This window comes from Artibeus jamaicensis, unplaced genomic scaffold (assembly GCF_021234435.1).
Source record: "Artibeus jamaicensis isolate MK-2021 breed Jamaican fruit bat unplaced genomic scaffold, CSHL_Jam_final contig_484, whole genome shotgun sequence".
NCBI lineage: Eukaryota > Metazoa > Chordata > Mammalia > Chiroptera > Phyllostomidae > Artibeus > Artibeus jamaicensis.
The window spans coordinates 8,960,597-8,977,607 of NW_026521859.1; the positions used below are offsets into that span (position 1 = coordinate 8,960,597).

Sequence of the window (17,011 nt, forward strand, 5' to 3'; positions counted from 1 at the left end):
GTCTATATGGTATCCTAGAGCTGAGGGAGAATACCCACATAAGGACAAACGTGGAAGAAGTTAAGATTTTCCTGGAGAAATTGCGTTGGTTTGTCTACACCAGAGCTGGTGGAGTTGCAAGCAGAAGGCCGCCTTCAGAGCTCAGGTGGGGAGCAGGCGATTGGCAGTGGCGGCAGAGGCGTGCAGTGGGATCCAGGTGTAACGGGAACAGGAGGCCTGCGGGCCACACGAGGCTTGCAGAGGAAATGGCAGATCTCTGTGGATACCCTGGCCACAGGCAGGCTGTGTGCCAGCTACAGGGCTTTGGTGTCTGTGTCAAGAATGCTGCAGACGTTTCGCCAGGCCAGCCAAGGCTTCAAGGTGCTGGAGGCTCAGGTTCTAGGCCTGGGGCTGGGGCGGGCTCTCCCGATTGTCCTCACACACTATGGACCCCAGCCCATGCCAGAGGAAGAAGGAGCACCTCTTCCTCCTGCAGTGTCCCTCCAGGGTTGTTTCTGAAGGAGCGGCCTTCCCACTCACCTAGAAACATTGGAATGAAGGCTCTCCTCACAGAGCTCTGACTGAAGGGCTCATTTGGAGTTGAGAGATAAATTGGCAGGTGACGCAACTTCTGTCCGGCTTAAATGTCATCTGCCTTTTGGGATCTTCTCTGGATAATGTTTTCCTCTCTTGGACCTTGGTGCCCTCGAGAGGCTTTTGGACAATTCTCAGCTTTCCCGTCACTGACTGGGGGACAAAGGTCCACGTACCTGCTGCTGTGTTTGGGGGATGTCTTAGACCAATAGCTCTCAAATGTTCTTCATGGATTCCTGGGTTCCCTGAGGCCCTTTCAGGCATGCTGGAGGGTGCGGGGTCACAATGATTTTCAGAGTGATATCATTTCTCCCTGGGGTTGTCTTTTCCTGGGTAAAGCTGCTGGTGCCTTAGCACAAGTCAAGGCTGTGGTATCAACGGTGCTAGGAGTCATGCACGTGCAGAGAAAGAAGGGCCAGTCTCATTTATGAATGTCCTTGGTGAAACAGTGCATGTAATGGAATTAAATCTCACCCTTGAGTGCCTGTCTCTGAAACACTCTGGCTGATGAAGTGGGGAGTGCACAGAAAGCTCTTGGGATACGTCCCAAAGCGCAGACGTCCTCCGAGGACAGCACACGTGGGGTTGAGCTGGAAGCTGAACCAGGGCTCTTCTCACAGATCACAGGCTTTGCTTCAGAGAAACTGGCCGACCAGCTGAGTGTTTTTGCACTTGGCATTTGACAGATACCGCCTTCGAGGTCAGCAAAATGAGCTTGTCATTTCAAAGACAACAGCTGATTTATTGCCAATGCCAACATGTAAGCTCTTAAGAGAAATTGGAATGTTGGAAAAGGAGTGTCCACCACTATGAGCATGACGGCATTTTTACTTAACCTTTTCTGATGGGCTTGGTGGTCATATCACCAAGGGCAGTGTGTTGATATTGCATAATGAGCTGTGTCAGCACTTGGAAGGTCTGCACAGCTCAGTGAAACACTGTTTTCCAAATGACCCATTTGTGATCCATTCAACGTGCAAGATAGATGGATGGGTTTTCGTGGAACAGAAGCATTTCATTGACAGAGTTTCAAATTCCATCTATCAACTACCCTCTAGGAAACTTCCATTGTTGAGTTTGGGTATGTCATTAAAGAAAAATACCCACAATTATCTGAAAAGGCTATTAAATTACTCCTCTCTTTTCCAACTGTGTCTCTGTGAAAGAGCAAAATTTATTCTCATATGTACTTCAACCAATTTACTTACTATATTACTAAATTTCTTTTTAAAAAAGACTTAATCCATTTCATTTTAGAAGGGGGTAGAAAGAAAGAAGGGGAGAGAAACATTGATGTGAGACAGAAACATCAATCAGTTGCCTCTCCTATGCACCCCAACTAGGAACCAAACCTGCAACTCACACCTATGCCCTGACCAGGAATCGAACCAGCAACCTTTTGCTTTGCAAAGGATGATACCCAACCAACTAAGCCACGCCAGTCAGGACTATTACTAAATTTCTTTTCAAAATAGCTTATTTATAGTAAAATGTGTTATATATGTTATATAATGTGTTTATTGTTATAATGTTTAAATGATTAAGTAAATAAATATTTAAAATATTTCATCTTTAATTTATAATAAATAAATATTGATAGCTATATCCCACATAAACAGAAGTTCTTTGGGATTCTCGACCATCTTTAAAGGCATATAAGAATTCTGAGACCAAAATCTTTGAGAATTGTTGTCTAAATAAATCTGTATTCGTCACTTGAATTCTCAAAGTCACAGGAAGTTATAATGCAATGACTGAGCCAAAAGAAGGAGGAGGCTGACCTACTTGGGGTCACACAGTGAATTAGAGGCAAATGGGTTTAGAACCATGAGCTCCTGCTGTTTTCTAGAACTCTCTTCCAAGTGCCAACATCAGAATTTTGAGATACTCTAGCCATAAAGAGGGAGGGCTATCACCCTCCCTTCAACACGCATCCACTCTAACAGGCACTCAGTATCAACTCATTTTCAGGCAGCTGTGATTGTTGCTGCTGATGGCAGAATAAAGAAGCCATGGCCATGTCTTAGGGGTAGACAAGCTCATTGTGTAGGGGGAGAGACTACATAAAAGGCAGTATCTCATAGCACGGAATGACTTAACCAGCATTTAACATATTGTGTATATAATAATTACATTATGCTATTATCAGATGTGTACAGTACATACTGTATATTTTGTTTTATTTTAACTTGCTATATAATAGAGTATAGCATAACTTAGTATGTGATATAGTACAGTATAATATAGTATAACTTGCCCTGGCTGGTAGAGCTCAGTGGATTGAGCGCGGGCCTATGAACCAGAGGATCACGGTTTGATTCCCAGTTGGGGCACATGTTTGGGTTGTGGGCCAGTTCTCAGCTGGGGACACACGAGAGGCAACCATACATTGATATTTCTCTCCTTCTCTCCTTCCCTTCCCCTCTAAAGATAAATAAATAAAATCTTTAAAAACTATATAGTATAACTTATAGTCAATACATTTGCTATATCTAGGGAATAGAAAGTACTTTGGGGCTGTAGCTGGCTGGCAATTGTGAGCATACCCACTAGGCCCATGGCAAAGAGGAACTGTGAACTTGAGAAGCTTGCCATTAGCTGTACACGATTCTGCTTCCCACACTTTCCTGTGTGTGTTAGTTTCCCGTGGCTGCTGAAACAAATTACCATACACTGGGTGGCTCATAACAGCAGAAATGCATTCTCTTGAAGTTCTGAAGTCTGGAAGTTCGAAATCAAGGTGCCAGTAGGGCCATGCCTTCTCCGAAACCTCTAAGGAAGAATTTTTCTCTTGTCTCTTTTAGTTTCTGGTATTTTCTGATAATCCTTGGTGTTCCTCAGTTTGCAGATGCATCACTTGGATTTCTGTCTCCATCTTCTTATGCAAGGACACCCAACACATTCAGGACCCTGCCCAAATCAATGTGACTCCATTTTAACTTGATCTCATCTGCAAAGGCCTTATTTCCAAATAGGTTCTGGGTGGACCTGAGTTGGGAGAGAGGGGCATTATTCAACCTAGTACACCACTTTGTGCTATCTCTAGCCTCTAGAGCTCAGGGTCTTTTTGGACCAAAGTTTGCCTGGATTTTCCCTCATCCTTTTTAGGGTCTGGGGTTGCATTGAACCCCAACTAGTTCTTCTTGGTTGATGTTTCTAGCAGTTGCCACAAGCTGACCACATCTAGCCTGTGAGTTTAACAAATGGTATATTCAGGCCACAGGACTGCTGAATTTGAAGGAGAAAAAGAAAAAGCTGAGCAACTCAATAGCAGAAAAACAAGTAACCCAGTAAAAAATGGGCTGAGGACTTGAACAAACATTTCTCCTAAGAAGACACAATGGCCTGCAGGTGGATGAGACATGCTCAACACCACCAACATCAGGAAATGCAAGTCAAAACCACAATGAAACCTCACCTCACCCTTGTCAGGCAGCTATTACTGAGAAACAAATGACGAGTATTGGTGAGAAAGGAGAGAAATTGCGACACTGCATATTGCTAGTGAGAACGCAAATTGGCGCAGCCGCCACGGAAAACAGTGTAAAGATTCCTAAAAAAATTTAAAATAGAACTACCATACAGTCCACTAATTTTACTTCTGAGTATTTACCCAAAAGACTTGAAATCAGGATCCCAAAGAGATATTAGCCTTCCCATGTCCATTGCAACACTATTCACAATAGCCAAGGTGTGGAGACAGCCCAATGTCCACCGACAGGTGAAGGATAAAGGAAACATAGCGTGCACAAAGTGGAACACCAGTCAGCCTCAGAAAAGAAGGAAGTTCTGAAATATGTGAAACATGGGTGAGCCCTGAGGACATGAGCCAAGTGAGATCAGTCAGTCACAGAAAGACAATTACCGCACGTTTCCGTTTACCACCAAGTATCCAAAATAGTCAAAGTCATAGAATCAAAGAGGGAAGTGGTGGTAGTGGGGGCGGGGGCAGGGGCGGGGGAGTGGGTGTTCCGACCAACGGGCAAGGTGAGTAAGCTCTAGGTGCGCTGGACAACGTCGCTCCCCTCTGTAGTCAACGGCAGTGTACTGTGCACTTAAAAATTTGTTCAAGCATAGATCTCATGTGAAGTGTTCTTACCACAATAAATGAAAAGAAAGGAAAGAAGCTGAAAGAGGGATGTGGAAACAGTAAAAGTTAATGATGGAATCTTCACATATTATTTCAACTGGGCCTTTGGCAATTCGCACCTACTAGGCCTCGAGTCATAATTTCAGACAATAATGAAAAAGGAAGTTGCTGTGACAGCCACCACCCTCTACACCGGTGGCCGGCTGTGTGCACGCATAAACTAAAGGCTAGGACGTGTGCATAAACTTATAGCACCATCGCATCCCACCTTGGTGACCTTATGGGGACATGTTACCTGTGGGGGGTCTTCAGGTTAGACTCTGGGCATGGCAGTTACAAGCCAGACCACCTGGATTCAGTCCTGGGGTCCCGAGGCCAGGTATTTACCCTCTCCGTGCCTCAGTTTCCACATTTGTAAAAGGGTGATAGTATTTCACTTCTCATAGGAATAAATGAGTTGGTAATATATGTATAGCACTTAGAATAATGCCCGACAATATTGAAATGAGTTATCATTGCCATCATTATTATATAATTTTTGTCTGGCTAATAGCAATTTCAATATTTTACAAGTTTCTTCTTTAATTCCCTTATCACCCGCTCAGAGGTAAAACAGATGCTAATATGTGCATGTGGCTTTTGTTTCTTGTTTTTTAATTCTTCACTTGTTCTTTACATTATAGCCAGTCCTGGGAGAGTGTTCCTTTGTTATGAGGTCTTAAAGGGCCACGGACCAGGTGTCCGTCGAGAGAGTACCTCTCAGGAAGGTGTTAGGGAACTGACATCATAAACTCAAGTTAGCTCCAAGCTATTATTCAATTAATGGTTGCCATTCTGAGTGTGGCCTTATCGGTAACTTTAGCTCTGTGGGCAGGCACACCTGTGCCCTCCCATCTTTCAGATTTTATATAACGGAGCCCTGGCGTCTCAACTACTCAGGGGCGGGTCTCTTTCCAGCCCAGAGGAAAAGTGAGAACTGAATAGGGATGGGGCTCCTGATGGAGTTCAGGGAGAGGTAAAATAACTAATCTCACGGCAGTTACCTACAGCCAACACCATCAGAGGCGCCAGTTTCCCATTATAAACCTGAGCCTCTTCTGGGAGTGATTTGCAAGGCAGAAATAGGCACACAATTAGGCCCTCGCTATGAAAGCAGGCCTCGTTCCCGCCACACTGGAAGGCCACAGCAAAGCAAACCTTGAGGGGGAAGTAGTGTGTTGTGCTTTGGGAATGCATTTTTTTCTCCTTTTATTTTAAATAAAAAGTCTTAGTAAGTCCCCATTTCAGTGTGTTGGTTGGATTGTTTGCAGCTTCTTTGCAAGTGAGCCTGGGGGCCTTGCTCCCTGGGCCTCCGTGTGAGAGGAGCCGGGCCTGCGCCGCCAGACAAGGCCACAGTTTCCAGGGTAGCCAACAGCAAACCAGAGAGAGTGGATGATTTCTCCCTCCAGGTACCACGTCAGGGGACAATAAACCACTCTGTGGAAATCAGTTATATAGAGATCACTTCTATAGCCTTTCTGTTTATTCGTATGTTTGCTGAAAATAAATTCTTATCAAAGTCATGCCTCTGCAACCCACTCAGAGGTAAAGCTAGACTCGCCTCTCAGACAGACATTAAAGAAAATAAAAACATCAACACGCCGTTTGAGGGGGTGCTGGGAAGGAGGAAGGTGGTGAGGAGCAGGAGCATGCAAGCCCTCAGTCGTGTTGTCTGCTGTTGTCACACGCATGCTCCTGCCTCTCTCCCCGCCCAGCCCACGGAAGGCCACAAGCTCCTTGAGTAAACGCATTTGTGAATCCCCTGTGCAATCTTCTCCAGTGTCTTCTACGGAATTGATCGTCAATATGTATTTGTTTAGTAAAAGGATGATAAAAATAAATGGTTTATTGACACTAAAGGTCAAGTACTGATCAGAATAAGTATATTGATTCATGTGTTGAGTCTGCTGACTAGTGAGATATAGAAAGATAAGGTCAAAGTTTGAGGTATTTGTACTCACAGCATCCTTGTGCAACAAAGACCAAAGGGTCAAAGAGGGTACGCCTCAGGTGAATGTATTTATTTTATTTTATTTATTTATTTTAGAGAGAGGGAAAAGGAAAGAGAGAGAGGGAAAGGAACACCACTGTGTGGTTGTCTCTTGTGTGCCCCCTACTGGGGACCTGGCCTGCAACCCAGGCACGTGCCCTGACCGGGAATAGAACTGGTGACACATTGGTTCACGGGCCGGTACTTAATCCACTGAGCCACACCAGCCAGGGCTGAATGTATTTTTTTAGGTAGAGCCAAAGAAAAGCATTTCTAAGTGTTAGGACTGTCCTCAGAATGGACTGCTTTGAAAGAGAGAAATTACTGCTTAGTGGAGATATTCAAACACAGACTAGATGATTGCTTGGGGTATAGCAGTTGGTGGTCTAATATCATTAGTTTTAGACTATGTCATACTGAAGTTCTCTTTTTCTCTGAGACGCTCAGGTTCTATGGTTTTAGGAAGTTATAACTCCACATAATTGCCATGCCGGAAACTTACATTCTGCTCGGCGCATATTGACTGAGCCTCTACCATGTTCCAGGCACTGCCCGGCATAGACACTAGGAGGACAGGGATGAATAACAGAGGGGAACTGTCCTTTGAATTAGGCTGGGCCTTGGTTTTGGTCCGTCCTCGTCAGACCATTGTTCTGTTTGGGTGTCATAACCCTCTATTGCTTCTTGCTAATATGCACGTGCCAACTCAGGACTCTGGTTCCCTTTTTTCTAGGCTGGAATTGATGGGGAAAGCATTGGCAACTGTCCCTTCTCTCAGCGTCTGTTTATGATCCTCTGGCTGAAAGGAGTCGTGTTCAATGTCACCACTGTGGATCTGAAAAGGTAACAGATGCTGTATTAATGAGGAACGTGTTTAGCTGCAGGAACGAGGAGCCTTCCACGAGGGAAGGAAAAAGCCTTCCCATGGCGCCCAGCAGCCTCTTGCTCATGCCTTGGCCAGATCCCTGGTTCCAAGAGAGGCTGCAAAAGCCAGTATCACACTGGGGGCTGAGCACTTTGCTGCCCTGGTTAGCCAAGTTCAATTGGTAAGGAAAAAGGAGGGAGTGGACACTTGATGTACAGTTGAGAATGTCCGGCACAAACACGGACACAGACATCTTAAAATCTACAAGCTAGCTATTCCGGTAGTTCCAGGGCCCCCATCCTGGGAGACCCTAGCAGGACTTCGGGGGTGAGAGCCTGGGCTTCCAGGGAATTGGGATCCAGACCACTTCCCCTGCTCTGTTCTCATTCATCAGATCCCTTAATGCGAGAGTCTGGATTATACGCAGAGGAGGGAACGTTACCGTGTTCCCTTTTCTAAAGTGCAGTCTTAATGCCTGGTAAAAGTACCAGGCACGGCCCACGTTAAGGAGCCACACTTTTTATTTTATTTTATATTTTTCAATTACAGTTTATTCAATATATTTTTGCATGAACCCACACTCTTTTCAACCTTGTTTTCTGTTTCTTCTCGGTTGCCTGTGCTTTAAACGTGGAATAGCTTGGAGCTCACTCCCTGAGCATTTATCACATGCCTCGACTTTCTCCCCACAGTGATCTTAGCAACTTCTCTCCATCACCTTTGTGTAAATTATCTTATACCCAGAAGCCTGCTATCTTCTTGATATGTCCACTCGCATTTTCTATTATCACTTCAAAATGCATACGTATTTTATATGTCACTGTTCCTTTGAGTTGGGCTCCCCTCCTGGATTCCTTTGAGGTCCCATTTTATGGGCTCCCTTCTCTTGCCACGTCCTTTGTCAATTATTCTCCAGGCCAAGGCCTTCTCCCTGGTGCTCTCTCTTACCTCCATGCTCTCTCATTCATTCTCACGGCCCGCGCCTGGCTCAGGTCCCACTCCAACCAGTGGGTTTGTATATTTGTTCTTCAGACTGGTCTTCCTCCTTCCAGAGCCTTCCAGGTTTCTCTCTCTCTGTGTTTATGTCTCTCTCTCTCATCCTTCATATTGTCATAAGGTATTCTTCCTCAAACAATTCTCTAATCACATGGTTCTCTCAGCTCAGAATGCCTTCTGACACTCCCCACTGCCTGGGGAATAACTCATCTGCAGCTTTCCTTTGTCTTTGCCTTGGTTCTTCCCAATATTCTCTCCCAACACTTCTCTATGACCAAGCAGCCTGTTGGGTTGGAGTACCTCCTGCTGCCCTTGTTCTCTCCAGCCTCTAGCCCTAGGCTAGAATGCTCCCCCTGTCTCACAGAGGCTGTCCCCACCTTCCTGAATGGACAGATTATCCCAGCGCCCCTGCAGCTTCTGCCCCTCCCACTCCTCCACTCTCAGGCACATCTATCCCTCTGACCTCCCACCAAATTCCCCCAGCACCTGTGCCTGGCATTGTTGTTTGGTATTTCACCAGCTTATGGCACTCACAGTCCCTGCACTTTACAACTGGTGAGTGCTTTTCCATTAAAAAAAATCACACAACATATGACCCTGTGAAGGTCTTACTTGTTCCCTTTATATGAGAAAACTGAGATGGAGACATTTAAATGGCTTGCCCAAGATGCCCGTCTAGAATTGAAGGGGCTGCTTCTAAAGACCAGTCTTCTTGGTCCAAATACCAGTGCTCTTCACAACACATCAGTTATGAAGCTTCTTTTGTTCTTTGAATGAGACCTTAAATCCCTCAAGAAGAGGCTGGGATCAAGTTTTAAGTTTTCTTATATCTGCCATAGCAAATGACTTATTCAGACCCCTACTTAATATCTGTCAGATAAACAAACATGCATCTGCCATGAAGTTGTTATCTGTGACAGCTAAAGAGAGTAGATTTTCTTATGGTTTGAGAGAGGAGCTTCCTTCAACGGAGAAGAGGTCTCGGGATTATGGTTGATAAACACGGACTTGTTGTGTGTTACCTGGAGCTCAGAGCGGGAGAGGGAGTGCCCCGAATTCCGTAGATGCTTATGGTGTTGCTGCGTATCTGTTATCACGTCTGATCCTGCAACACCCTTTGTGGTGGGACAGCCAAGTACCTCAACTCCTGTTTTATAGATAAGGAAACTTTTCAACAGAAGGAGGTGGAGAAGAAGGAGGAGGGGAAGGAAGAAAGAAAGAGAGAGGAAAGAAGGAAGGAAGGAAGGAAGGAAGGAAGGAAGGAAGGAAGGAAGGAAGGAAGGAAGGAAGGAAGGAAGACATATAATAGTTAAGGATTTTTTTAAATGTATGATATAATATGATACAATGAAGTTCAGCAATTTCTAAGAAAATTGATTTCTTATCCTGGTACTACCATTTAGGGCTAAGTGACCTTGAATGAGTTACCCTAACTTTTATGAGCCTTGATTTGCTCATCTGTGCAATGTCATGCCTGACTTACTGGGTCACTGTGAGGGTCAGTGAGCAGCCCATGGAGAGCCCTTGCATGCAGTGCTGGCCAGGCTCAGAACAGGAGCTACACGTGAGTTGTCTGTTCTTAGTACCACCTCTGTCCTCAAGGAGCCGGCGATCAGCCAGCAAAAGAGGACTGGTACACATACAATAATCCATAAATTCAACTTGGCAATATGTACTTAAATGCTAAGCACACCATTTCAACCATACGTGGTGAAGGGGGCCAACAAAGAGAGAAGGACACGTCCAGCGGAGCTTCAGCAGCTGTGGGTAGTACCTCCCAAGGATGTCCAACTCCAGAGGCTATTGTTCTCTCCAGTCACAGGGAAAGAAAAAACCAAAAACATGAAGCTCTGTATCTTTAAGCCACAGAGAGGTAATTGCTAAAAAATAAAGTCAGTGTAGATTTCCCCTCCCTGCTGAGAAGCCAAGCATTGCTGCCTTGTGTCAGCTCCAAAAACAGGAGGAGGTCAAGAATGTCCTTTTATTGTCTGAAAAGGGGGACACACACAAAGCAAACAAAAGGACTAAGTAAATTAGATTTTAAAAATACTTTCAGTCTCAATTGCCCGGGAGTTTCAGTGTTCCAGAATGAAGCCGGAGGCTGTGTCTGGGAGACGGGAGGGGAGGAGCACTGTAATTGAAATTCTTCTCTTCCCCTCCCAAACTGATTACTCCAGGAATTTGGTTCATTACAGATTCCTCTTCTCTCGTTGTTTACTTTTTTTCAGTCCCTCCTTCTAAAGGTTTCCAATCCAGACTCCCACCAGAAGTGTTGCACCTCCCAGAGAGCATTTGGGGTGAAGCTGGCGCTCTGGTCCCTGGTGGAAGGCTCCATCCTCTTCCTCGTGTTCCTTCTCTCCCTGCTCTGGTCTCAGTGCAGCCCTCCCCACCCTCCAACCCCTCTGCCCTTGACTTTGCTCCATCTGCTCTTGCATTCCACCTGAGCAGCTGGAGGAAGAAGTGTACGGGTGGGCCGGAGCACCCCCTCCTCACCCTGTCAAACACGAGATCACTAGCTTTCCTGTTGAGTAGACCCTTAACAACACAGAAGGTATTTCTTAGTCTAAAAGTGCAACGATTGAATCCATTAACATACAAAGTTTGGAATTCTGAATAGTGCATTTTTGTTCAGCTAATTGGTGAAAGAACCAATTTTGAAAGCAAAGCCTGACAACCTCTGCCCTGGGCATTGAAAGCTTGGCATTTGTCATTACTCCCTATTTTTTTTTTTTGTAGTACTCAAGTCCTTCCTCTAAACTTGCTCCTCTCTCCTGGACTTCTGTGCCACATCGCATCCCCTCAGAACCTTCTCCAGCCTCCCCATCCTGCACTGTCTGTCTGTTCTTGCTGACAGGCACATTGGACAGTACGGGGAGTCTCATTTACAGCAAGTCCCAGGTTTCCCCAAACACAAGGTGCCCTGGTGTAAGCCACCGCTTGAATCTCCCTCTTTCCACAGGAAGCCAGCCGACCTGCACAACCTGGCCCCTGGCACCCACCCGCCCTTCCTGACCTTCAACGGGGATGTGAAGACCGACGTCAATAAGATCGAGGAGTTCCTGGAGGAGACTCTGACCCCTGAAAAGTAATGAGTTGTTTTTTTCTGCAAGTCAATGACTGGGAGGGGGCAGGGAGGGGTCCATGTTGGAAGTGAAAAAAGTCAGTGTTAACTTCGAGGTGGGAGATTTCCTAAGGAACGTCACTGATTCACAGCATAGAACCCTCTTTTCAAAGAGAGAGTCTGGGACACCCCTTCTTACCCACAAAGGGCTGCCTATCTCAGAACTGCTCCATGAAGTCCAGCCCCAAGTGCTCCTGTGACATGGAGCTGATCGCTCCCTCCTAAACGGAGTGACTTCGGGAGCACTGGGAGGGCTCCCACCCCTTCATCCCCGTGAGGGAGTCCTCTCTCCAGTTCACTCTGCCTGGAAGACCCTCAAGTGAGGGCACAGTCTCTCCAGTTTCCGAAGGAGAGCTGAAAGGCTAATGAAATGAAAATAAGCCAGGAGAGAGGTAACCCATGACTTCAGACTACACCGAGGGATAAATAAGAGTTGTACATCAGACCAGATCTGGTCTGAGCTCATAATTAAACATGAAAAACTGACTGAAAGCAGCATCTCTTCTGAAAATGAGCACCGGGAGGGGAGAGACCAGAGGGCTGTGGGTCTGCCTCAGGTACAATGAATAAACTGTGCCTGGTGGAAAATAGAAGCAAAGAAAAGTCAGGTAAATTCTGAAAGTAGCCAGAAACTAGACTTGCTCATTGTGCTGAATTGCAATGGAGGATGAAATAATCACAAGCACGTTTTTAAATAGAAAAATAGTATTACATAGAGCTCAGGTTTTATCCTGAAGGGTACGTACGCAGAAGACATGTATGAGAGCAAGCAAACACTCTCTAAGCAAACATGCTAGAAAACGGGTTCTCAGGCTCACTTTCAGGGTGGCGGGGAATGGGGAGGGCAGAGGTCTGAGGCGTTGGAGGTGAACCGGCCACCAGCCTCTGCTGGCTTCCCACTGACTTGAGAAGGGAGGTTGGGTGGCCTGGGTGGGCCCTCAGGCCCCTGGAGGAGCACCGGCTGACCCTCTGGCTCTCTAGGGGGCAGCAAAGCCCCCATAACTGTTCGGGGAGCGCTGGCCAGCCATGTGTTTCTCATCACTCCGCTGTTTGTAAAAGCTGCCAGAGAGCCAAGAAATTGTGGGAGCTTTCCCCCCTCTTAGCTTTACTTTTTAAAGGAAAAAAACCATACAAACACTCCAACACTTATTAAAAGATCACATTTGGGCTCACGAAACATTTGGTGTCAAAAGGAGGAATCCAGGATGTCTCAGGTACTTTCTAAATGAGAGAACTTCCATCCATCCCTTTACAGGAACCCAGTTAGTGCTCCACAGGGAAGCACTGGAATTAGCCTTGAGACCTGCTGGTCCTGCCTTTGATCTCTGCGGAATGGATTAGTGCTGAGACCTGCTGGTCCTTACCTCCGATCTCTGTGGAATGGCTAGAATTAATAGGATTCAGAACCAAGAGTCGGAAGACCTACCTCTAGGCACCTGTCTTAAGCCCTTGGGCAGGCCTCTCTCCTGCTCAGACCCTCCCAATTTCCTCATCTCTAAAATGAGGGGGTGACACGCTCTGGGCTCTAAAATGCTTTTCAGCAAGAGTTCTATGATGCCATGAGCATTTAAAAGTGCTTTCCCAGAGCTTGTTCTGCTTAAAATAACCCTAGTGCTCTGATGCTGTGATAAAAATTCAGTGGGGAGAGGGTAAACTGATACCGTCTAGTTTTGAGGCATGTCATTTAGTCAGTTAACTAACAAGCAATCTCTGAGCATTAGGGTTCAGAACACTACCAGAACTGGAAGACGCTTTGGATTCATTATTTTAAGAAATGTTTACAGACATGTCACCCTCTAACCCTCTGAGAGGTGGAGAAACAGCCTCAGTACCAGCGACAGAAATGGCTCAGTGGCTGAGAGTAGGGGCTGTGGAGTCAGAACACTGAGTTCTAATACGTATGCACCACTAGGTTGTGCTGCGGTAACAAGTTAGCCACGAAATGTCAGCCTAGAGACTGACGTAGAGAGAGAGCTCATTAAATGGCAGCTTGAAGAGTTTGGAAAAGAGGTCAGAGCCTCTTTCGTGACGGTCTCCCAGATGCAATTGTAAGGACCATTGGTGAGCGTGGATTCTAAAACCACGATCCCAGTGGGTAGGTGTCTTTTAATGAATAAGTCAGGTTCTGTCCACTTTCAAGGATTGTTTGTTTAAGTAACTTAAAAGAATATGGGTTTATGTCTCACTCCTGCAACACCCGAATGGGTGGTGTGGCCCTCTTCCATCTTAAGTCCTTTTTTAAAAATAAAGATTTTATTTATTTAGTTTTTAGAAAGAGGGAAAGGGAGAGAGGAAGAGAGGGCAAGAAACATTAATTTGAGAGAGAAATATCAGTCAGTTGCCTCTTACACAAGACCCAACCAGGCACCAAACCGGCAGTGCAGGCATGTACCCTGACCGGGAGTCAACTGGCGTCCTTTTGCTGTGCAGGACAATGCCCAACCACTGAGCCACACTGGTCAGGGCTCCATCATTAGCTCTTGGAATATGTGTCCTCCCAGACTCCTTCAGCACGGAAAGAGCAAGAAGAAAGATCATGCACAGTGTTTTTAAGGGCCAGGGCTGTGAGTGGGTATACTACTTTCCCTCCCATTCCGTTGGTGAGAATCCAGGCACATGCCTTCACCAGAGAGGGCGAAGCTGGGAAATGCAGAGAAGCACGTGGATATGTGTTGAGCATCAGTGGTCTCTGCCACAAGTAAATGACTTAACACCTTTTTAATATTTAATTTTCACATCTACGGCATGATGACCACAATGTCGATCTCGAGGGACTGTTAGAGAAGATAGTGCTACTCAGCCTAGAGACTGATATAGAGTGAGAGCTCATTAAATGGCAGTTTGAAGGGTTCAGAAAAGAGCTCAGTTCCTCTTTCGTGACTGTCTCCCAGATGCAATTGGAAGGACAATTGGTGAGCTTGGATTCTAAAACCACAGATCCCAGTGGGTGTCTTTTAATGAATAATCCAGGTTCTGTCCACCTTCAAGGATCATTTGTTTAAGTAGCAGAGACAGGACAAGGCAAGCACTCAGTCAAGGGTCGGAAGAGTTGGAAGCATTAACCTGCTTTCTAAGTGAAGACTTGGTGAGGTGACAGAGCAGGACTAATGGAGCAGAGACACAGGGGTGGTCCATCCACTTTTCAGGTAATTAGAAAAAGGAGGGTTCACCACTCCAGCTGCCAGGGGAGGCCCTGAAATCAGCAAAAGTCACTCCGTGAGGACAGGAAGACTGCCTCTCTCTTTCTCCAGTGTAGCCCCAATGCCACGGTCAGGGCTTGGCCTCTGGTAGATGCTTCCTGCATGTTGATTTAATCGCACAGGGGCCCATAGTTCAGTGGTGCGGCGGTCAGTGCTAGTCAATGAGAGGTCAGCTGGGACACACGGCCAGTCAGAGCACCTCTATCTGCAGTTATATATATATATATAACTATATATATATATATATATATGGCTACTATTTACAAAAGAAAGATATTTTTTGAGGAGAGACCAACTGTTTTACTTCCCAGAATGAAGCTTATGAGCATGTCTAAGATGAATGCATTTGAAAAAAGAGATCTTACAAACAGAGTAGAGAGAAATTTTCCTTAGTTAGAGCAGAGGCTGGCAATGTTCCTATACAGAGCTAGACAGTGAGTCCTCGAACCCTGGCTTGGCGGGCCTCTGTCTCAGCTCCTCTTACAAAGTGAGAGCAGCCATAGGCAGGATGTCAATGAATGGGCAGAGCTGTGCTCCAGTCAAATTTACTTATGAATACTGTGATTTGAATTTCATATTATTTTCTCATGTCACAAGCCAGTATCCCTCTTTTGATTTTGTTCAATCATTCAAAACTGTCAAAGCTATTCTTAGCTCCTGGGAGGTACGCAAACAGATGTCGGGCTGGCTTTGGCCTACCAGCCGCAGATTGCTGACCTCTGAGTTAGAGTTCTCCATTTCCTCGACTGTTATCAGACCACATCACAGCCATATTTCAAAGATGTTTCTGTACATGAAACAATATTCTCTAGCCTTTTGGAGAAAGAGAATGGATTCCAGAGCCCACTTATTGCATATTTAAAATACAATGTAAATATAGAGTAAAATACATATACTTAAGATCCTGCACAGTAACCTTACCGAAGCCAGTCACTGAAATCCGTGAGATGAGCGTTGGAAGACACACTTCCCACAAGGATAAGCTTCAAACGGGACACTGCTCCACAGTAAGGTCACAATGAATCCTAGTGCTTAGGACATACACAGCACCTTCATGGCCTCCCTGAGCACATGACCCTTTGTCCTGTCTTGGATTAGGTACCACCCACCTGTGTTTGGCCGACACTGATCATGAAGAAATGACCAGGTTACTGGAAGGGTGATCAAATGATGGCATTTAAAAAAAACAACTAACTAACACACCCAAACCCAAATGAAAATATATTTTCTAGACCCTTTTCTCTTCACATTATTACCTTAGCGAGCAAAAACAAAGCACTTGGGATAATAATTTAAGCCAATCAGTTCTAAGAGCATGCCAGATTCTATGTGAGAAAGCCAAAACAGGGAAGGGTTATCTTAAATTCTCATGTCCTGGCCGATTACCTATCATCTTGAAGTAAAGCTTGCTTTGTGTTCCCAATCAGAGCAGATGAATTTGATCATTCCTGGTACACTCAGAAAGACAGACGTGTGTGTAGAACCTATGCGGAGCGCCCCCTCCTGGTGGATGGAGAGAATTCACTCATCCTGCTCTGCACAGCTCCAGCAAGGTTTTGGGAGCTTTGAGGGTAAAACAGCAGAGTTGAAGACAGTCCCAGGAGAAGACGCTTAACAACTGGGCTTTCCAAAATGAAACTTCTTGGGCTGAACTTTTGGCTCTGCTACCTGGCCACGTAAGCTTAGAGAAGTGTCTTAACTTCTCTGCACCTCGTGTTTCTCAAGTGGGGCACAGAGAAGTGCCGACAGAGTTGCGAGGAGTAAACGATGCGTCCATGTGCGGGGCTGGTAGAGCGTCTGGCACAGAGCAGGCTGTCTCAGTACGAGTTGGCCTTCGCTGATAGCAGAGGCGCGTGTAAGGGACGGGAAGACCACTGCCAGTGGCGGCGACTGGGTGCTCGTGGCGCCCCCACTGCTTATTGTCTGTGGGCCCTCGAACGGACATTGAACCTCTCTGGCCTCCAATTGCTTTCCCTGTAACAAGAGGGGGACATTGCCTTCCGTCACTGCCTGATGGCAGAGAGCTGGACCCAGGAACGTTCCAAGGACTCATCCAGTGGCCATATCTGAAATTAATCAGCTACCTAACATAGCCCAAGAGTGGACAGGCCTAGCTAGTGGTCAGTGGAGGGGCAGG

General features: G+C 45.9%; 1 protein-coding gene across 2 annotated transcripts in view; it reads left to right on the top strand.

Moving 5' to 3' along the window:
• CLIC5 (chloride intracellular channel 5) overlaps positions 1–17,011 on the top strand; it is a 149,917-nt gene that overhangs the window by 96,337 nt on the left and 36,569 nt on the right. For both annotated transcript variants that reach the window (XM_037142579.2, XM_037142578.2), the window contains exons 2-3: positions 7,426–7,535; positions 11,513–11,638. In XM_037142579.2, the coding sequence (XP_036998474.2) occupies positions 7,426–7,535; positions 11,513–11,638 (236 nt within the window). The remainder of the gene's footprint in view (positions 1–7,425; positions 7,536–11,512; positions 11,639–17,011) is intronic.